At 60.5% G+C, this 21,176-nt stretch overlaps 1 protein-coding gene across 1 annotated transcript; it reads right to left on the bottom strand.

The window, feature by feature from the left end:
• Window positions 1-3,889: 3,889 nt before the first annotated feature.
• On the bottom strand, window positions 3,890-7,963 carry LOC113999706 (forkhead box protein O1-like). Its single transcript, XM_039390608.1, has 3 exons — window positions 7,863-7,963; window positions 6,964-7,135; window positions 3,890-6,652 (listed from the first exon to the last, which is right to left on the bottom strand). The coding sequence occupies exons 1-3, from the start codon at window positions 7,961-7,963 to the stop codon at window positions 6,053-6,055; spliced, it is 873 nt and encodes a 290-aa protein (XP_039246542.1). The 3' UTR covers window positions 3,890-6,052.
• Between the last annotated feature and the right edge of the window lie 13,213 nt (window positions 7,964-21,176).

The raw sequence follows: 21,176 nt of genomic DNA, 5'->3' as shown, positions 1-21,176 counted from the left end.
GCTGCACCGCTGCCCATCCTGGCATCCCTGGCTGGGTGCATACAAAGTGCCACCAACCCCAGCAGCAAAGCCCAAGAGCCTCCCTGCTGTCAAGCCCTGACTGGCATGGAGAGATGCACAGGGTGGCACGGGAGTGGTGGGGAGGGGAAGGATGAGTCCCTTGCTGACAAAGTAAGCACCAGGACGCAGAACCCACTATCACCCCATCCTGCTGCAAACCCCTGGGGCAGCCCCCTGCTGCTGTCCCCCCCCAGCCCACAGGACAGCAGCAGTTCTGGGGAATGGACACCTGCTAGTGGAAGGTGTCCCTGCCCATGGCAGGGGGTTGCAACAAGACAATCTTCAAGGTCCCTTCCAACCCCAGCCGGTCTGTGACTCTGTGATTCTCCAGCACCCCACAGCCACACAGACCCATAGCAGGCAGCAGCTCAGGATGCCCCAGGACGCTGGAGTAGCCCTGCTGGGAGGGAAGGGACCAGCCTGCTTTGGGGGTCCCCGTGTCCCCCCCAGCGTCGGGTGCCTCCTCCTCCTCCCCGCGGCGGGTGAAAGCGAGCTTTGTGCCGGGGCTTTCAATTCTCCTGGGCTGGCACCCGGCCAAGGCACCACATAATAATGAACAGATGCTGTCCAAAATGAGCCTGAGCGGCAGACAGGCGAGCCTCCCGTGTCCTTCCATAACCCAAAGTGCCTTTCACCTCGGCTCTAATCAGGCACCTTCGGTGGGAGCCGACAGGAAGTGTCAGGCTAATTAAAAGTAATGGGAGCGAGGAGCAGGGACCCCACTGGGGGGTCAGGGGCAGGCAGCTGCCTCCCCGCAGGCAGGGCTGGGGTGCAGGGGGGTGGCAGGGCAAGGGGAGATCCAGACCCAGCTCCAGAGCATCCCCATGGAACATCCAAGGGCATGGATGTGGGGCTTGGGATGAACCCCAGGCAGCCTGGGGATGGAGGTCCAACCGTGCCCAGAACACGTTGGTGCACTGGGAAAGGGAGATTCATCCCCTTCCTGTGGAGTCCCCGTGTGAGGACACAGGGCTGACTGGTGTCCAACCACATTCCCTACGCCCAGGGGACCTCCCACTGCCAGCAGCATCCCAGTGAGGGTCCCACTGGGATGGGAAGCCTGGCCAAGGAGCTCGAGCTCACTCCCACAACACGTCTGGCCTGACTGGGAGAACAGCCTCCCTAGAAAAAATATTTACAAGGCTTTTTAATTATAAAATTCATTTTCTAGGCCAGGATGCTGGTCCTCTCATCCCAGCACCGGGAAGCAGAGGGAGGGATGCACACAGGGATCCACGGGGGATGGATGGAGAGAATGCTGGGCTGCGAGTGCTCTTCTAGTCCACGGGATCTTAACTGTAGTTTATATTCCAGTGGTTATTAAAAATAAAGGGGGAGAGTAGGGGGGAAGCTAAGAGCAGAGCAAGCTGTTCATTTGGAGCCTTTCCCTGGGGTTTAATAAAGCCCCACTCGCTGCTGTAGTATCATTTTTTTGCTATCATAAAGCTGGACCATTTAGCAGGTTTGTGTTACTTCAGCAGTTAGCGCTGCATGAGAAGCGATTCCAGAAGAGGGGAGAGAGGGGAAAAAAATATTAGAAGATGAAAACCTCCAAAAGGAGAGAGAAAAATGAGGTGGGAAGGAGGAAAGGGGATTCCTCCCGGCCACGCCGCCGGCAGTGCTGCAGCGCATCAGGGCAGCTCAGGGGGATGCCAGTGGACTCCCCCATCCCTGTGAGAAGCCAGGGACAGGCAGGAGACACCCGCTCCAGGCCTGGGGTGCTGAAGGGTCGGGGACCCCAGCCCAGCATCCGGGGGGACCCTGCCTGTGCTGTAGGAAAGGGTCAGAGGGGTCCCCTCACATGAGGGGATCCCAGGGGTGTTGCACCTGTGGGGACCAGAGAGCCAGGGCGGCTTATCCAGGAGCTGTTGGGAATGATGGGGGTCCCTGAGGTGAAGGAGCTGCAGCTCCTCCCGGCCCCGGGTGGTCCCCAGGATGATCGGACGCTCCCAGCCCCTCTGCTCCCGGCCCTGGGCAGCTCTCCGGGGAGCATCAGGCTCTCCGTGCTGCTGGAAAAATCTCCATATATGGAGAGGATGGGATACGTGACTGAGCTGAGCTGAGCCAAACCACCCCAACGGGAGCCCCCACCGGGCAGCCCCCACTCAGCCGAGGTCCCGGGGCCGTGCCCCCACAGAGCCCCCTGAGCCGGGGGGCACCCCCAGGGCTAATCCCAGCACAAACAGGAGCTGTGCACCCCAGAGACCGGTCACCCCATCCCCCCCGTGAGGCCCCTCTTCATCCCTGTGCCACCCCCATGGCAGCACCCCCGCCCTCACTGGCACCCTGACTGCCTTCCATGAGGGGAAGGTCATCCCCATCGGTCCAGGTGCTGGGTTGGAGCCTCTCCAGCTGCACTGGGCAAGGCTCCAGAGGCACTGTCCCCATCCAAGAGGGCAAGGGCCGGGGCTGGGGCAGGGGGTGGCACCAGTGACAGAGCCACAGAGCCAGGAGCTGCTCCCCTGAAGGATGCCCTTGGGGTGCCCAGCCAGGCTCTGCCCCTGTGGCCACAGCTCAGGGGTCCCCACGTGCAGCAGGGAGGGAAAGTACCCTGGTCCCCAAACCCCCCAAATCCTTGAGCAGCAATGGGCACTTGGGCCACACTCTCACCCAAATACAATTTCCACACCTTTTTCTCCCTAATTCATTTCCATCATGCCCTGCAAGAGGACGGTGGCACTCGGTGGGGGGTGTCTCTGCATGGCAGCCCCCAGCCCTGAGCACACAGCACTCCCGTGGGCCCCCAGCCCCTGGCAGCCCCTGGCAGCCCCTGGCAGCCCCTGGCAGCCCCGGCCCCCCGTGCTGCCGCTCAGCCGACCCAGCAAGAGAAAGGAGGAGGAGGAGGAGGGAGGGCTAGGAAATTAGGGTTTTCAGTGCTGTCAGAGCCGCATCAAACAGGCATCCACCAGCTGATGGCTTGATTGTTATATTTTGGATGTCAAACCGGAGCAAGCAGAACCCTTTAAAATGCATCAGTGCCGCTGCCTTTCTGACGGAGGGTGTTGGTTTCCCATTAACGAGAGGGAAGCGTGAGCTGGAGCAGAAAACTTCAAGCGCTTTGGAATTGATAAAATAACAACTCCCTAATTAAGCAGAACTGTCAGTCAGCAGGCACCCGCTGCCCTGCATCGGGAAGCAGCAGCAGCAGCTCCCGGTGCACGAGCCTGACACGCCAGCTCAGCCCCTGCAGCACGGGGGGCAGGGGGGATGCACATCCCGGGGGGCAGCAGCCAGAGCCCCCCCCCACGCTCCCCATCACACCCAGCTGGGTCCTGGTCCCGACACTGGGCACAGCCGAGGGGTTTGGGTGCTGTGCTTGTTTCATGAGTTCACCATGAGTGATGTGGCTGCCCCATCCCTAGAAGTGTCAGATGGGGCTTGGAGCAACCTGGGATAGTGGAAGGTGTCCCTGCTTGCTCGTGGCAGGGGGTGGAACAAGATGGTCTTTAGGATCCCTTCCAACCCAAACCATTCCATGAGTCTCTGACTATGAAACCATGTCATGCAAAGCACAGCCTGGCAGAGGAGAGGCCTGACCCCAAAACACACCCCGTGCCAGCATGCTGCCCATCTGAGAGACAACAGCCAGCCTGGGGCACACACTCCTGAGGGACACATGGGACACCGTGGCCAGGTGTGGGTTCAGCATCCCCACCACCAGCTGGATGCAGGAAGGGGTATGGCTGTGAAGGTCCTCCCAGTGCCAGAGCAGGGCAGAAAGGTTTTGGAGAAGTCAAGAGTAGGGTTTGAAGTGTCCAAGGCTAGGTTGGATGGGGCTCTGGGCAGCCTGAGCTAGTGGAAGGCGTCCCTGCCTGTGGCAGGGGGGTGGAACAGGATGAGCTTTGAGGCCCCTTCCAACCCAAACCATTCCATGATTCTACAAAGTCCTGCCAGAGCAGCAGCCCTCGGCCAGGCCCCCAGACCCCCACCATCCCGCTCCCTCCAGCACGAGGAGGCTGAAAGGGGCTCATTACAGAAGCAGCCGAGACCTCGCTGTGACTCTGCCGTGTGGGGAGATGAACTGCTGTGGCCCTGCCACGCTTCTCCCTGGCCTGGGGCCGGAGGGACACGGCATCTACAGGGCTTGAAACAGCCACCAGTGCCCACTACCCCAAAACCAACTGCCCAGCGCTCTGGGTGCTCCCTTGGCACCCAGGGGAGGGGACACCGAGGGGGGGCAGGGGACAGCCAGGAGTGATATGGAACTGTGGGGAAGGTGTTTAACCCCCGACATGCTGGTGTCTGATGAAACCACTGCACAAAGGGGGCCTCTGCTTCTCGCTCCGGGCTGTTGTCAGCCCTCACACCACCATCCCCAGCTGAGGACTGAGCACCTGCAGCACCAGGAGAGGCTCCAGGGCACCCCGCTCTGCCCTGGGCACCCCGCTCGGGCCAGCCCAGAGTGCAGGCAGGTCAGGCAGGACTCTTCGCTCAGCCCAGCTGGGGGGTTCAAATCCCAGTGCCATTGTGAGGGCAAGGGAGGCTTCCATGGGGGAACCAGCCCACAGCAGTGCAGTCCTGGCAGCAGAGCCACCTGCCCACAGCCCAGGCAGAGCCCTGGCACATGCTCCAACCTGGAGATGGGCCAGGAAAGGAGAGAGCATCCCATCACAGGGTGCACACAGGTGAGCCCATCTGAGCAAGCAGCCCCTGTATGTGCCCCTGGATTTGCAGCTGGACCCTGAGCCTGCCCTCCCCTTGCATATCATGCACCACGAAGCCCCCACTGACACATGTGGCTGCCTGGGAATCCCTTTGCTCCTCATCCCAGCCCTCCCAGGCCCCAGTCCAGAGCCTTCACACACCTCCCCGACACAACTCCAAGACCCCATGAGTGCATGTCCCCTGCTGTCCCCACCAGGTGTGAGTCTTGGGGAGACCCTTCTCTGCCAGCATGTGCCCAGGGCTGTGCAGGTCTTGCCCCAGGTGGAGGTTTGAGAGGCACCACACAACCACCACCTCCTGCCACCTCCACAGCCCCGACACCCTTCCCTGGCCAATCTCCACACCAGAGGGACACCGGCTCTGCCCTCTGCCCACCCATCACGAGTGGGTGCCCAGCCTCCACATAACACCAGCCCACACAGCCTGGATATAGGTGCCACAGATTCCAGCCTTCCTGCCCCAAAAGAGCCCCATTTTCACCCAAGAAGGACCCCCTGAGGTGGGCCGGGTCCAGAGCCAGGACTCGCGTGCCAGGGCCGCAGGCTGGTGTAAGAGCCCCCGGAGCCTCGTCACACACTAATCACACTGGAGGTGACAGGGCTTAGGGGAGGACTTAAGAGAAACCGACTCCTTTTTACTGACACCATCTGGACACAGCCGATCTCTTCCCCCTTCCCAGCGCAGCACCAGCCGGAGGGGCAGGGGCCAGGGTGACCCCCAGACCCAGCGCTCCCCGTGCCCTTGCCGGTGCCAGGGATCCCCAGCTCCCACCAAGCAAGACGGGAATACTGTCCCTGCCAGGGAATCCTAACGAGCCCACAGTGCCAGCCGGGATCGGAGCCGGGGAATGCCAGCTTGGAGCTGAGGGGACCGTGTGCTGCCTGCACGCCCCCCCCCCGGGAGGGGGACGCAGCCCCGGGGAAGGCGGGGGCTGAGACGGGAGGACGCACTGGGTACAAGCCAGCCCGGAGACACCTGTTCGGGGACAGCCCTCCCTCCGGCTGTGCTCCCGGGCACGCCACTGGCACGCGGGGACCTGGCACGGCAGGGACAGGAGAGCCGTGACGTGGGGTTGTCATTCACCGCACCCCGGTGCTTGGACACCTGGGAGAGCCGGCCACGACCCCGCTGCCCGTCGCCATCCCCGACCCCCGGGAGGACGGTGGCCACGACTCCGCTGCCCGTCGCCATCCCCGACCCCCCGGAGGACGGTGGCACCGCTCCGGCGCTCAGCTCGAGCCTGGCGGGTGACACGGGGACAAGCTCACCCCGGTTCTAACACGCAACACCACGAGGCACCGGCTCTCCCCAAAACTTGTCCGAGCCCTTATCTCCCTAACCGTGAGGACAGCGGTGATCCCCCAGATCGCCCAACCAGAGCCAAGCTCCGGCTGCCCCAGGAGAAGCCTCCAAGCTCTGGCACACCTTCGGGAGAGGGGCAAAGTTGCGCTGGGGTTGGGGTCAGGGGGTGAGGTACCTTCCAGCCGGCGGAGCTGTTGCTGTCTCCTTTATCCTTAAAGTAGGGAACGTATCGCACCATCCAGTCGTAGATTTGCGAGAGGGTGAGGCGCTTCTCCGGCGAGCTCTCGATGGCTTTGGTGATGAGGTCGGCGTAGGAAAGGTTGCCCCAGGCGTTGCGCCGGGAGGTCTTGGCCTTGCGGAGCTGCCCCACATCCGCGCCGGGGGGCGGCGGGGGCGCGGCGGCGACTCTGCGCTCCACCGGGGCCGCCGCGTTCTCGGCTCCGTCCCCGCCGGCCGCCAGCGCCGGGGGTCCCCCCGCGCCCCCATCCTCCTCCTCCGCCGCCAAGTCGGGGTGGGGGAGAGGCCAAGTGCAAGAGCGGGGCCGGCTCTGCGGCTCGAAATCCGGGTCGATCTCCACCTGATGCGCCTGGAGCTTTTCTTCCATGGTCCCCTCCCCGCCGTCCCCCTAGAGCCCCCCCCCGGAGTTACGGGCGGTTTCCACTCAAAAAAAAAAATAAACACACAACAAAAAACCCAAAATCTCGAGAGGGAGAGGAGTGCGAAGGCGGGCTCCTTGCCCGGCTGGAGGGGAGAGGGGAAGGAGGAGCCGCTCGGGTCCTGGCGGGGGGAGCCCCGAGTCCGGCGGCTCTAGGAGGCGGCTCTGCCGGGAGCGCCGAGCCGGGGGACGCGCTGCATGGTCCTCGGCCACCTCTCCAGCCCCGGCCGAAGCGGGGGTGTGTTTTTTTGGTTCGGATTTGGTTTTGGTTCGGTTTTTACCAGCCGCGGAGCTCCGGAGCGGTTCCCGGCTCGGCGGCCAGCGGGGCGGCTGCGGGCGGGCAGGGCGCGGGGGCGGCCGCATCCATCGGGCTGGCTCAGGCAGCAACAGATGAACCGGGGCGAGCGGCGGCGGGCAGCATCCTCGGCCGGGCACCGGCGCGCTCCGGGGCACCTGGGCGGGGGAGAAGCGGGACGGAGCTGGGGGGGAGCCCTCGGCGCGGCGGGCGCAGCCTCCCGCGGGCGGCCCGGCGCTAGGTCCGGCGTTGCGGCGGAGCCATGCTGGCGGGCGGCACGCACCTGACAGCGCCGGCGAGGGCGGCGGCGGGCGGGCTCCCGCCCCTACGCCCCCCCGCTCCGCTTCAGCGGCCGCGCACCTGCCCGCCGCCGCCGCCGCCGCCGCGCTGCCGCCACGGCGCGGGCGGGCCACATGCTGGAGCGGCTGCTCGCTGGTTCGTGCGTTCCTTCGCTCGCTCGCTCCCTCCTTCCCTCCCTCCGCCGTGCCCGTTCCCGAATGCGGGCGCCGCCGTGACACAGGGGGAGGGCCCGGAGGGGCGGGAGGAGGGCGGGGGAGGGGAGTGCCCCCGCGCCGCGCGGGGCAGCGGCGGGGCGGGACGGGATGGAGCGGAGCGGAGCCCCCCGGCCCCAACCCCGGCCCCGCGCCCCCCCCGCCTGGCCCGGGCCGCGACCCCCGCCCGGCCCCGCCGCGGCCCCACGTGCGCCCCGGGCGCCCCCCATTGTAGCCCCGGGGCCGCCACCGCCGCCCCATTGGCCGGAGGCGCCCGGCGGCCACGCCCCCCCCGCGCGCTGATTGGCCCGGCGCCGGCGGGACGCTCCGGGCGCGAGGGGGGGTGAATGGGGAGGGGGGAGAGGCCCCGCCCACCTAGGGTGACGTCACGGACTCCGGCTGCATCCGCGCGTCACCCCGGGCAACGCGGGGCACGCCCCCTTCACTACGGGCCACGCCCCCGATAGCCTCGGCCACGCCCCCGCCGAGGGACATCCCGCGAGCGGCCCCGCCCACCGCGGGCAGACACGCCCCCTCGAATGAGGCCACGCCCCCTGGAAAGAGGCCACGCCCCCCACCCACCTTGCGGCGGTCCCGATCCCAAACCCGACCCGGCCCCGACCCCGGCCCTGCCCGCAGCCCGCCGGGCCCAGCAGCCCGGTGGCTCCCCGGTGGTGTCACCGCAGGGGACGCGGTGATGTTTAGTCAGACACACGAAGCCCACCCGGGGCCTGGCAGGGCAGGAGGGCAGGGGCGCTGCCCCAACCCGCGCACCCCCGGCACCCACGAGGGTGCACACAGCTCATCCTGCACCCACACGCATCTCTCACCCAGCACCCGCGGGGGACACACGCCTGAGCCCTGCCCGTGCCCATCCCGCTGCCTGCACCCCAACACACCCCTCCTCACACCCACCTTTTCCCCCTCCCCACCACCCCAGGAGCGGGCAGCCACTCTGCCCGTCCCCACCTGCCGTGCCTGGCTGGCCCTGGGAACACTGTCACTGAGCTCCCTGAATCCCCCCGGGCTTTGTCACCTAAGTGCCACCAGCTGTGCCTGTAACTGTCTTTCCTGCCACAGTCACAGTCGCGTGCGGTTCTGCTCCTGCAGCCCCGTTCCTGGTCCGAGGGGACGGGCTGAGGTTACCCAAGCAACTGAGGAGCTGATGGTTCCAGCCTGAGAGTGCTCGGCCTGACAGCTCTAATAATATAATAAAGTATAATATAATCTAATAGATATAATATAATAAATATAATACAATACACAGGCGGGACTTGACAAGTGCTCTGTTTCACAACCCACAGCGACAGTGGTGGCTGCAGAGGCTCCAGCTGTCCCTGGGGGCACAGCACAGCACGAGGGCTTGGGGGGTGTGTTCCCTCCTTCCCTGCCAGGCAGCTGGGGACCTGCTGGCCAAGCCCCTCATCTCCTTGGTTCCACAAGCCCCGGAAGGCTGAGCCAGGCTGGCATCAGACATGCCCTGGCCATCCTGGCTATGGGGGTACCAGAGCACTCTCAGGACAGACCTGACCCCAAACACCCCCTGACCCCACAGACCCCAGGGCAGTGCTACCGTGCTCATCTCCCTGTGCCTCCCTCCTCCCCAGAGAATTTCTCCAGCGACTATCTCAAGTTTCCCTTGCTGTGGTTTATGTCCTTCCCCTTCCCGAGGATCCACAGGCAGAACCGTTCCCTCTCCACAGCCTTTTGCCCATTTGGAGCCAGGGGTGTTTCTTCCCTCAGTCTTGCCTTAGTCAAAACACTCCCACATTTCTCACCTGCTCTTCCAGCCTTGTTTTCCCAGCCCAGTTCCCCAGTGCGGAGCCGAGTGGAGGGTCGAGCCTGCACAGCCCTTCCCGTGCCTGTCCCTGCCTGGTGCCGCTCCCTTTCTCTTGCAGCACTTCTCCTCCTGCCCTGCAGCAGGTGCCTCTCCCTGAGCCAACTCATCCCTTGGGGACAGCGCTCAGAGCTCCCTGCCCGTGCTGCCAGGTGCCTAATTCTGCAGGACCACACTGGGCTCACTCCCCTGCTGCCTCAGTTTCCCCACCTGCACAGCAGAACTGCCCCAGGCACACAAGGATGGCCCTCAGGGGTGAGGTGACAGGCCTGTTTTGGACAACTTTGTGGCTCCTCGCACCTAAAAGCAACCAAAGCTCCTCCCATCCCATGGTACTCCTATCCCATGGTGCTCCCACTCCATGGTGCTCCCATCCCTGGCATCCCTTGCACCCCCTTCACCTGCTGCTCCAGAGCCTGGGATGAGCATGGGCACAGCAGGTCCAGGGGGAAAGAACAGAGCAGAGCCATCAGGGCAGCAGCAGCAACAGGGAAGGGGGTGATGGGTGGGTGGTGCTGCAGGGTCTTGGGATCCTTGGGAAGCAGTCACAGCCCCAAACCTGCCACAGCTCAAGGAGCAACCTCAGGCACATGGTGGGATTGTTGGGGTGTCCTGTGCAGGGCCAGGAGTTGGACTCAATTGATCCCTCTGAGTCCCTTCCAGCTCAGGATATTCTGGGATTCTATGATCAAGGGATCCACGCCAGTGCAGCCCTTGCTCGATGCAACTCCCCAGTCTGTCCTTTCCCTGGTGGCTTCCAGCAGCACCTGGACAAAGGTGTTCCATGGAGTGTCCTGCTTCCCCCTCTGCCCATCCTGCCAGGAAAGGGGGCTCCTCTGCCTCCCAGCTCTGGGGCATGAGCCAGTTTGCTCTTGATGATGATGAAGCCATTCAGCAGCTTGGTTTGTGGTGTGAAACTCACACTTCAGGAGCGGGAGGAGAGAGGTGACACGGATGTGCCCAGCCTTGGTAAGGTGCCCACCACCTCCAAGGTGGGAAGAGTGAGGCTGAAAGGGCAAACAGGAGCTCAGTGGGGATGGAGTGGGCAGGACCAACTCTGACACATCCTGCCATGCACATGTGAGCTGCTCCTCGCACGCAAGGGTGGCAGTGAGCGGGGCTGTACCTGCCCTGTCTCAGCTCTGCCCCCAGAAAGCACTGGAGCTGTGCCCACCAGCAGTGGGTGGATGGGCTGGTGGATGCTCCAGTGTCTGGGGGTGGTGGATGTTACAGTGTTTGGCTGCTGCGAGTCACCTGCAAAACTGCTCTGCATGGTCTCAGGATGGCGTGAACAGGGGGACCTCCAGTGGGTACCTCAGCACTGCCCCCCAGGGCAAACCCTCGCTGGGCAGGGGGAGCTGGGAGGGCAGGGTGTGGGCAGAGCTGGGAGATCACAGCCCCCCACATGAAGGGAGAGGGGCCGGTTGCGGGATGAGGAGGAGGAGCAAGAGGAGGAGGAGAAGGTGGGGGAGGAGGAGGTGGAGAGCTGCTGCTCCAGGCATCTCCTCATGGACCAGATCCCAGGAGGGCGGTGCAGCCTGAGCTCCTGCTCCCCCATCTCCCTGGCAGTCCTGGGCAGAGCCAAGGCTTGCTGTTCTGGTGCTGGTGTCACCTCCCATCTCACCCCACCGGGCCAGCAGGACCTTCATCTTTCTTCCATCTGAATGGTTCCCACAACATCCCATGTTCAACACCCCACAACAACCCCTCTACCCTTTCCACCCCTACCCAGATTGACACCTGAGAGCTGTTTTGGAGCCCCCATCCCCTTCACCATTCCAGCAGCTCCAGGGTCCAGGGCAGAACCCCACGGGTGGTGATGGAGCTGCAGGAACCGAGGAGGAACCACGCTGGTCAGGGCTGTGCTGGAAGGTAGGTGGGATATCTGCCCATGCCAAAAACCACCAGCAGGCTCTAAGGACTGTGTTTGGGACCAGTTTGTCCAACTGCCAAGGAAAAATTCAGCTTCCAGCATCACAGCTCAGCATTCCCAGCTGCAAGGGCACCAGGGGATAGAGGGAGAGTGGCATCAGGGGAGAGGGGAGCACCCCGGTGTGCCCATCACATCCATCAGCCTCACCTCAGGCCCCTGATCCCAATGGGAATCACCAGTTGTTGGGTGTCTGCAGAGAGCTGGATGGGGGGAAGCACCGAGACAACCCCAGCAGCGTGTGAGGCGCCTGCTCTGCTTTGGGAGGCAAAGCCACACGTGCAGCACATCCTGTGAAATGACAATTCTCCCAAATGCTAATTCGGGCCCTGGAAATGACACGTGTGACGATCCCTCGTCGCCTCCTCCCCGGGAAGTCGCGGCGCGAGAGGAGCTCAAGCGGCGCCGATTAAAAAGTACTTTCACGGAACATAAAGTGGAAGTTAAGTGAGGGAAATGTAAAGTCAGAATGAAATATTTTTACTTTCCTGCAATGAACTTGGGTGTTTTGACATGCTCAGAATAAACATTTTGACACTGCTGAAAGGAGAAAGTCAAAGTGATTCCGGGAGGCTTCTTCCCGGGGAAAATGGCAGCGAGATCGACAGGTTCCCAGGGAAAGATTTGATTCCAACAAACCCCTGTTTTCTGATGGAAAACCATTCCAGACAGTGTTTTCCGTCAGCCCTGCACAGAGAACAGGTTTCCAGGTGAGACCAGCACCTGACTAGCTTCCCAGAACTGTAGCAGGGAGGGAAATCTGCCTTCATCCTGCTGGGAAAGGGAGACATAGGGCAGGACGGACACAGCCTGTGCACCTCGGGTCTAGATCCTCCCCCAGCTCATAAGGGCTGATGCCGAACCCCCAGTCTGTGTAAGAGGCACAGGCAGTCCAACAGCAGCAGGGTTTGTCCCCTCCTTCATGTCCATGCTCATGGTCACATTGTGTCAAACCAAGTGTGTCACAGCGGGCTAAATTTTCACGCTTTTATTTGGGGAAATTCCAAGAATTATTTTTATTAGTTGAAAACCCAAATCATTGCATTCTGAAGAGTTGGAGTTTTGCTGAAAAACAGATACTTTAGCAATAGTCTGCTGTACCTGATGGCTCCATTTTTCATGTGATACCAGTTGGGTGGAAAATTTCTGACCAACCTTTGGTGCAAAATTTCCAACCAATCTTTGGTGCACACTCCAGGTATTGAATTTTGCTTCAGAACAACATTTAGGGAAAATCTGTTCTTTAATAATAGTAATGCCTAATAATAGTTTTCAATGCTAATTCTTGGCAGCAATTCCCTGTGATTAAATATACCTTTGCTTGGTAGAAAATGATGTATGTCATGCAACAGATTTGTGCACCCTCTAATCTCCCCTTCAGGCACAGCCACCATAGCCAAGCACGAGGGCAGGGAAATCTGCAGCCCAGCACACAATTCCCTGTGTCCAGCGGGCTGCAGCAGCTCCTCTGGGCTCAACATCACCCTGATGGCTCACAGACACTTATCACAGCCCCACACAGAGCCCCTCACCAGCTAGATGAGGACCCCTTGAGCAAGAGACCTTAGCAGATGTTGTTGATTCCTCGCACTGGTGTCCCACAGGTGAGGGCATGAAACCCTTGCCAGAGACACAGGTCATCAGCGGGGCTGTGCCAGTCCCCTTGGGAAGCATTTCCTGGCAGCTGAGCTCCTTCAGGACCCCTCTCCACTTTCCAGGTCTGTATAGGACTGTGCCCCATGTCCCTGCACTGTGGGTGGTGCTGACCCGGGGGGAATCACCAGCACCATCCACCTCCCCCAGTGTGACCAAGGAGACACAGGGGAGGCCATTGGTGAGAGACAAGCAGTGACTGGGGGAGGTTGGTGCTGTTGGTGACACTGGGCAGGTCGGTGCTGTTGGTGACCCATGTGGAGGTGAGCCAAAGGGTCCCAGCCCCAGCACCCCTACAGGCACTGCACTGGGGGTCCCCAACATCCCTGCACGATGGCACCTGTGCCAAGGGCTTGGTCACCCCTGAATTCCTGAGATTGATCCCTCAGGCTGATCAGTCACAGCTTCTTCAATAGCTTCAGCCTCTATTTGCATTTAGAGGCAGAACATTCCTCTCCAGATTGCATGCTAATGCAGCATCCCGGAATCCCTGCGTGAGCGCTTCCTAGTTAGTCTCATCTGCCTGAGTGAGCTGAAAACTGTTAAACACATTGAGTGTGTCAGACCAGATATTATCAGAAATGAGACTACCTTTTGCTGGCACCCACAGCTCCCAGACACACAGCAAAGAGTTATTTCAATCTTTTCCAGCTGTCTCCCATGTTTCTAGAGAGGCTCAGCTCTGACAGGTCTTTTAACCCTTTGCTTCCCTTCCTTGCCTTCCCTTGCCCTGCCTTGCCCTGCCTTCCCTTGCCTTGTCTTCCCTTAGGTGATGGTATTTTGGTTTGTTCTTTACCCTCCTGGGCTTCAGGAGCCACTGCTGGCCTGGCCCAGCTCCTCACCATCCCGTCACCCCTGCGGGCTCATCTCCAGCAGCACAAGCAGTGTCTCCCAGCACCCTCCAGCTTGCTCACACATCCCACAGCCATCCCAGCTGCAGGCAGCGCTGGCAACCCTGGGTGCCCACATCCAGGCCTCTCCCCTCCAGTTTTGGATCCCCCCACGCTTCACACTGGGCTTCACAATTCATTACCAACCCAAAGGCTCTTGGCCACCGGCTCCATCCCTCCCCAGCCTGGCTTGGCGGCCGCCCCAGCACCTCCTCCTTGGAGCGTGGCTGCTTTCCCAGAGCACATTCTGCCTGTGCTGCTCTACAAGGCTGCCTTGGAGCAGGAGCAGGAGCCAGGAGTAAAGCCCCGGTTGCATGGCCAGCGTGTTTGAGAAGGGCCATCTGGCCGGGCTCGCCGTCCAAGCCCAATTCGCTGGATGGTTTTGAAGGTCACCGAGCAGGGACTGAAGGCACTTCCATATTTTCTTATATAAATAACAGCATTTCCAAGGGAGAGAGAGCAGAGGAGTGGGAAGGATCTGGGGGTTACTCCCACCCTCCCTACCAGAAGGGGGGGAGGGCAGGACACTGGAGCACAGACACACACAGATATACGTGTGACACCCCCATGTGTGCAGTGTCCTGTGCACACACGTGCCACATGCACCCATCCACATGTGCACATGTGCCCACACTCAGGTGTGTGTCCATGCACACACACACACACACACACACGTAGATGCTCCATGCAAGCACCCACACACACCTGTGCCAAGGACTGAGTTCTTCCAGCTGGGACAGGCTCCATCCCCCAGCCAGGATGTGCTGGCAGCCCCCAGAGCCCTCTGATCTGACAATAGAGCTGGGTTCCCTATGGAAGCAGAATCAGGCCCCCTCTGGAAGCAGTGCCCTCATGTTCATGGGCTCCAGAGAACACCTTGTAACTCCACAGCAGCCAGGAGCAGGACAGGAATGTCCCAAATTCTGCAAGACCCTCAAAGACCCCTTGCTCCAGGTCTTCCCACACCTTTCCACAGCCATCCAGCCTTCTCCTACTCTGCACAGACTGGGATCCAGCACCCAGCACCCAGCTGCAGCGCTCAGGACCTTCTCCCAGCCACACTGAGCACCAGCCCTGTGCCATTTAACTGGACCAAGGCTCCCTGTTGTTTCCCTGGAGAGCCCTGGAGGACACCCCTGGGCTCCCACTGCTCCTCGGTGCTGGCCAGGTGCCCACATCGTGCCATCCACAGCCCAGCCACTTCCCTTTGCCCCTTGGAGAGCAAACGCTCCAGGCAGGAGGCTGGGTCACCAGCCAGGAATGAAACATCCCTGTATCAGCCCTGCACGGATCCTGGAAAACCAGAGGGGAGGTTTGCCAGGGCTGCTGCACTGGGAGTCTGCAATGGGTTTATGTCCATGCCCACTCCCACCATCCCCAGTCAGAGCTGAAGATTCCACTTTCCCTGGACAGCCCTACTGTGGGTGCAGGGAGAGCAGGAGTCCTGGCAGGACAGGGCATGGATGGGAGAGCCCCTCCAGAGGCAAAGATGCAGCCTATGATGCCACAGCCCCAGGAAAGCCTGCAGGGGACACAGGGCTGGGCTGGGGGGCACAGAGGCCCGATGCTGGAGGGCTGAGTGTCTCCCAGTGCTTCAGGACCCCTCGGTGAGGTGCAGGGCTGAGCTCCATGGCAAGGACACACAACCCCCTTCCCGAGCAGCCCTGAGGGTCTTCCCACAGAGCCGGTGTGTGCAGCCCAGGGGCTGCCTCGTGAGTGTCCAGGGAGTGGGGATTGTCCCCAGGGCTGCCTCAGCTCACAGAACAGGCTGAGTCCTCTGTCCAGAGCCTGGGCACCCCAACCTCATCCAGCCCAGCTGCACCCCATGCCTGCTCCCCACCTGGGGCTGCACTGCCCCCTGTGCTGAGTTGCTGCTTCCCCTCCCTTTCCCGGTTGGATTGGCAGCCTGTTGTTGCTTTGGGAGTTTCTCCTCCGTATCTCGCCATATCTCCCAGTGCTGTCAAACCCAGCCGGAGCTTTAGCAGGCAGCAGCGCTGCTGGGAGGCACTTCTTGCCTCCGACGCCCTCACTTGCCAAAGCCCCAGCTGGGGTCAGGGACTCCCCTCCTGCCGGGAGCCCTTTCCCAGGGGAGCCAGGTGGTACCTGCCCCGCGTGGGAGGAAGGTGAGGTGTCGGCGCTGGCACTGCCAGCCCGGCTGGGGCACGGGGAGCAGCCCCGAGCGGGACCCGCGGGTGCGAGGCGGGATCAGGGTGCGGCCGAGCTCAGCGCAGCCCCCGCTCCTGCCAGCGCCTGCCGGGAAGCCTTAGGCGGGTGCTCCATCTCCGGAGCCTCGCCCCGCTGGGCAGGACCCGCTCCCGCTCGAGTCTCCGGCAAAGGCACCGGCCCGGGGGTCCGCGAAGCCCCCGGTGCTGGGCAAGGCACGGGGAGGCCAAGGGCTGCACCTCCCTTCTGTGGAAAATTACAGATCCTCCTTTTTTTTTTTTTTTCTTTTAAGGGTGAGGTGGGTTTGGTTTTTTCCCTTGTTTGTGCAGGTATTTGTCAGAGGATATTTTTAAATGAGCTGAAGTCAACCAGCGCGGGATCCGAACGGCCTGTGCTCCAGCATTCCTGTGGCTTGGGCCAGCGGGGACCTGCTGACCCGGCCGGAGGGGTCGGCCAGGGAGGACGTGCCGTTCCCGGCCCCTGCCCACGGGGAGGAGGAAATTCCGGGCTGTCCAAGAGTGCCGGAGGGGAGCTGCGCTCCCCGGGCGCTCCGGCAGCATCCTCTGCTCCAGTTGCCTCAGCACCGCTCCCAGGACACCCCGCAAGGCCAACCCGTCCAGAGCGATCCCGGCCCCCGCCCCCGAGCCCCGCTCACCAGCGGCTCCTCTGCACAGCTTTGCAGACAAACAGCCCGGCCTCAGCCCTCGGGGCCGGGCCGGCGGGTCCCGCCCTGCCCAGGGGGACCTGGGGGATGCGGTCACCTGCTCCCTGACGGCCTTGGGGAGGGAACAGCTGGATCGATTCCTGCTGCTTGCTTTTTGCTTCCAGCCTGCAGCAGTGCAGGCCTTCTGCCATTCCCAGCCCTCCTTTCCTGCTGCCTCAGTCTCCCCTGACCCCGGTGGAGCTCACAAGAGCTGTGCTGTGCAGGGGTCGATGTGTAAGGTGGGCTCTGCTGCAGCACAAAGGAGTGGTAGGTGAGCTCCTTGTCCCAGACCTGAGGCCTCCTCCTCACTCCACACAAGCACACCCGACCCCTGCGATCCCCTCCCGAGCCTGGCATGTCCTCGGCACCCAGGCACGTGGAGATGCACCACAGCAGCAGGCTCAAGCATTTCATAGTCCAGGGAAGGGTCAGGAGGCCCCAGGCTTCCCAGCCCAAACTTTGGGAAGCACCACCTCCAGCCAGTGGAGATGGAGCCCTACACATTGGATTTGAGCCCGTGTTCTGATCTCCACCCGCCCTTCTCCCCCACAGAGGGCTGGTGGCCAGGCACTTCTGGCGTTATGGGCTACAGCCAAGGGCCAGGAAAAGTGGATGCCATGGGCACCATGTCCTGCAGGGTCTGGGGCTCTTTCCTGGGGGTGCAGCCATGGGGAAATCCTTCCTGGTGGTGGAGTTGCTGCCCTGGTGAGGTGTTCATGATCATCCTGGGGTGACAGACAAGGGGGATTGGCTTCAAACCAACAGAGTGTAGGTTTAGATTGGATATTAGGAAGAAATTCTTCCCTGTGAGGGTGGGGAGGCCCTGGCACAGGGTGCCCAGAGAAGCTGTGGCTGCCCCTGGAATCCCTGGAAGTGTCCAAGGCCAGGTTGGACGGGACTTGGAGCAACCTGGGCCAGTGGAAGGTGTCCCTGCCCAAGGCAGGGGGTGGAATGAGATGATCTTTAAGGTCCCTTCCAACCCAAACCAGTCTGAGATTCTGTGATTCTATGAACTCTTTAGGCACCAGTGAGTGTGGCATGAACTGTTCCTGTGCCAGGTGAATCTCTATTGAAATACTGCAGCACCACTGCCCCGGGATGAAGAGGGAGGAACTGGGCTGCTGTGGACAAACTGGTTAAGCAACACGTATGAGACAGGAAGCTGGCAGGGAAGGCACGTGCCAAAACACTTGCCCCAACACTGAGCTCCAGCACCTCAGCCTTCCCTGCCCTCTCCAGCACCTCCTGAGGGCCATGGTCCAGCAGCACTCAGCCCCTGCTCAGCAGATGATCCTGCCCTGACCCAAGCAGGGCAACATTCCCACTCCTCCTCTCAACAGCAAATGGGTGAACAACTCCTCCACCTCCTAAGCCTCCACTGCAATGCCTACATGCTCCCTCACTTGTGTCAGAAGACTTCTGGATGGGAATCCATAGGAAAATGCCTCTCCCTGTGCACAGGGTGGACATGAATTGTGTCCTCACGCAGGGGGAACAGCCACGAGCTCGGACACGGGCAGCTCCCAGCTGGTGGCACATCCCAAGGGGTCAGTCAGTCTGTCAGTGGGGAATCACAGAATCATAAAGGTTGGAAAAGACCTCCAAGACCATCAAATCCAATCTTCAACCAAATCTCACCATGCCCATTGAATCATTTCAGCCAGTGCTACATTTACTTGTTTTTTCAACACTTCCAAGGACAGTGACTTCACCCCTGCCCTGGGTAGCCTGTGCCAATGTCTGACCGTTCTTTGTGACAAACTTTTTCCTGATATCCAACCTGAACCTCCCCTGGTGCAACTTGAGAACTGAAATGTTTCTCTCACAAAAGGCAAAGCAAAAAACCATCCATTTCCCTATTTCTTGTAATAGAACATATCTGCCAGTGCCAGTGCACCCCTACTTGGGGTTAGCTAGTGCAGCTGAGAGGAACTCCACACCCCAACTACTGTCCCCTTCCCCCTGCAAGCCACATCACACCAATGTGATGCTCAGACACAGCAGGACCTGCCCCACTCCCCAGAGATCCAAGCACGTGGCAAGAACCAGCTGATGGGTCCAAACAGAAATGGGGAGCACTGTGAACAAGGAGCCCTGCAGATCAACTGCTTCATCCTGTGAAGGTTTATGGGCATCCCAGAGACAGAGAGGGGTCTGAAGGAGAGCAAAGGGAAGCTCAGCAGGTTGTTAAAGGCCTTTAGCAGGTGTGGAGGGTGACCAATGGGTTGTATCTGCTGAAGGTGACACCCAAACCCCCAGACAGGGATTGTAAGAGTAGTGCACTGTATTCCATCCTGCAGGCATGGGGAGAGCTCTGCACAGACCACCCAAACCCCCATCTGCAGCACAGTTGAATCAGACTCCAGGATGTTTCCTCATGCACTAAGCAGAGCTACAGGAACCCCAGTTCGTGCTGGTTCAGAGGGGGTTGCCACAGTAGGTTCAGGACCCCCAGTTTGTGCTGGTTCAGGGCCACATTGTCACTGTGGCTTCCATGGGTGTGGCACAGGGGGGTGGCAGGGAAGCACTTCCACCCCCACAGATGCTGTTGAAATCTCGGGATTAGCTCTAAATTCACATCACAGGCCACTTATTGGTGGTCCCCCTCTGGACCATCTTGTTGTGGCTGGTGCAAGCAGAGCCCTGCAAGTGCCCAGGTTATGCAGCAAACACTGCCCCTTTTTACTGGAGTTTGAGTGCAGGGCCATTGCAGTGAGCACAGTCCCTTTGGTGCAGGGCACATCCACGCTCCAGGGAGGCATGAAAGCTCTTCAGGAGCTTTCCTCAGTGTCCCCCCAGCAAGCAGCTCCCTCCCTGTTCGTGCAGGGACACGCTGGCCCCGTGCCCGGGGAGGGTGGTGCTGCACTTTCCCTGCCATGGAGCAGCTGCAGCCAAGCTGATTTCCCCACACTGAGCATCTCCACCCTGGATGGTGTCGTCTCCTCCCACTTCCACAGGGAGGTTTTTTTGGGGGGTGGCAGGTGCTGTGGTTTTGGTGCTGTCCCAGAGGGGACAAATCATCTCCCTGGACTGTCAGAGAATCACAGAATATCCTGAGCTGGAAGGGACCCACAAAAATCATCTAATCCAACCCCTGGCCCTGCACAGACACCCCAACAATCCCCCCCTGGCCCTCAGACCATTGTCCAAACCCTCCTGCAGCTCTGGCAGCCTTGGGGCTGTGCCCACTGCCCTGGGGAGCCTGGGCAGTGCCCAACCAGCCTCTGGGGGAAGAACCTTTGCCTGAGATCCAACCTGAGCCTGCCCTGACACAGCTCCAGCCATTCCCCGGGGTCCTTTCACTGGTCACAGAGAGCAGAGTTTGGTGCTGCCCCTCGTGAGGCAGCTCTAAGAAAACTGTCACCTCTTTCAGAAGTGGCATTGATGTCTTTGTTTGCTGGTCTGTCTCCAGCCTCCAGGATGGTGCTTTTAGCCCTCTCCTACCTGATTTTTCATCAGTTGTCCCCAGGATCTCCCTGGTGGAGCCCTGTGGTGACCTCCTCACTGCACACCCGTGTGTTTGGTGGGAGAGGACCTGCCTGGAGATGCAACCACAGGGCTGGAGGTGCTTTGGAAGGAGCTGAGGTGTTTGAACCTAATTCTACTCGACACTCACTGACTGCAGCTGGATACCTCGCAGTTCTGGCTCTTCCAGTGGGCATCAGCAGAGCAGAGTGAATTCAGAGGAGGTCACTGAGATGGTCCATGGACTGGAGCATGGCCCACTGTGAGGAGAGGCTGAGGGAATGAGGTTTGTTCAGACTGGAGATAAGAAGCCTTCACAGGGGAATCTTCGCAGCCATCTTTACAGTCTTAAGCTCTGCCAGGGGAGGTTTAGGTTGGATATTAGGAAGAAATTTTTTACAGAGAGGAATTACAGAGAAATTTTTTTACAGACATTGGAATGGGCTGCCCAGGGAGGTGGTGGATTCACCATCCCTGGAGGTTTTTAAGATGAGACTGGATGTTGTACTCAGTGCCATGGTCTGGTAACCACAGCAGGGTTGGATCAGGGGTTGGACTTGATGATCTCGGGGGTCTTTTCCAACCTGGTTGATTCTATGATTCTGTGATCTGCAAGGAGGCCACCAAGAAGGCAGATCCAGGCCTTTGCAATTGTTCACAGTAGGAGGACAAAGACAAGAGATATGAACCAAAACAAGTTTGGACTGGACATAGGGGGAGGAGTTTCACCATGGGAAAGGTCAAACGTGGCAGCGGAGAGGCTGTGCAGCCTCTGTCCTTGCAGGCCTTCAGGATTTGACTGATCGTGAAAAAAATCCCTGAGCAACCTGGTCTGACCCTGCTTGGAGCAAAAGGTTGAACAACAGACCATCAGAGTCCTTCCACCCTGAATTTCCCTGTCATTCTGTGCTGCTGCAGGTGGTGGGGTTTTCTTTCTCTGTACAGCTTTTTGCTTATTATATCTTCTGTCTGGATTCCTTAAAAAGCCATTTCACCGTTGAAGGAATGTCTTGGGAATGGCTTTGTGCTTTCACTTCAGGAGCATTCAAGATTGTTTCCATTTTCTG

The sequence above is a fragment of the Pipra filicauda genome, unplaced genomic scaffold, assembly GCF_003945595.2.
Source record: "Pipra filicauda isolate LSUMZ 115617 unplaced genomic scaffold, ASM394559v2 scaffold849_size66617_pilon, whole genome shotgun sequence".
Taxonomy (NCBI): Eukaryota; Metazoa; Chordata; class Aves; order Passeriformes; family Pipridae; genus Pipra; species Pipra filicauda.
The sequence above is the reverse complement of the archived record's forward strand: the minus strand, read 5'-3'. Positions and strand labels throughout refer to the sequence as shown.

What these genes read in the sequence shown, in the direction of transcription:
- LOC113999706 (XM_039390608.1), bottom strand. Translation starts at nt 7,963, where the DNA reads ATGTCCCTCGGCGGGGGCGTGGCCGAGGCTATCGGGGGCGTGGCCCGT. An exon ending in GACGCGCGGATGCAGCCGGA is followed by an intron (nt 7,136 to 7,862) that starts GTCCGTGACGTC and finishes TCCCCCGCCCAG; the next exon opens with GTGCCCCGGAGCGCGCCGGT. An exon ending in GCTCCGGAGCTCCGCGGCTG is followed by an intron (nt 6,653 to 6,963) that starts GTAAAAACCGAA and finishes GGGGGGCTCTAG; the next exon opens with GGGGACGGCGGGGAGGGGAC.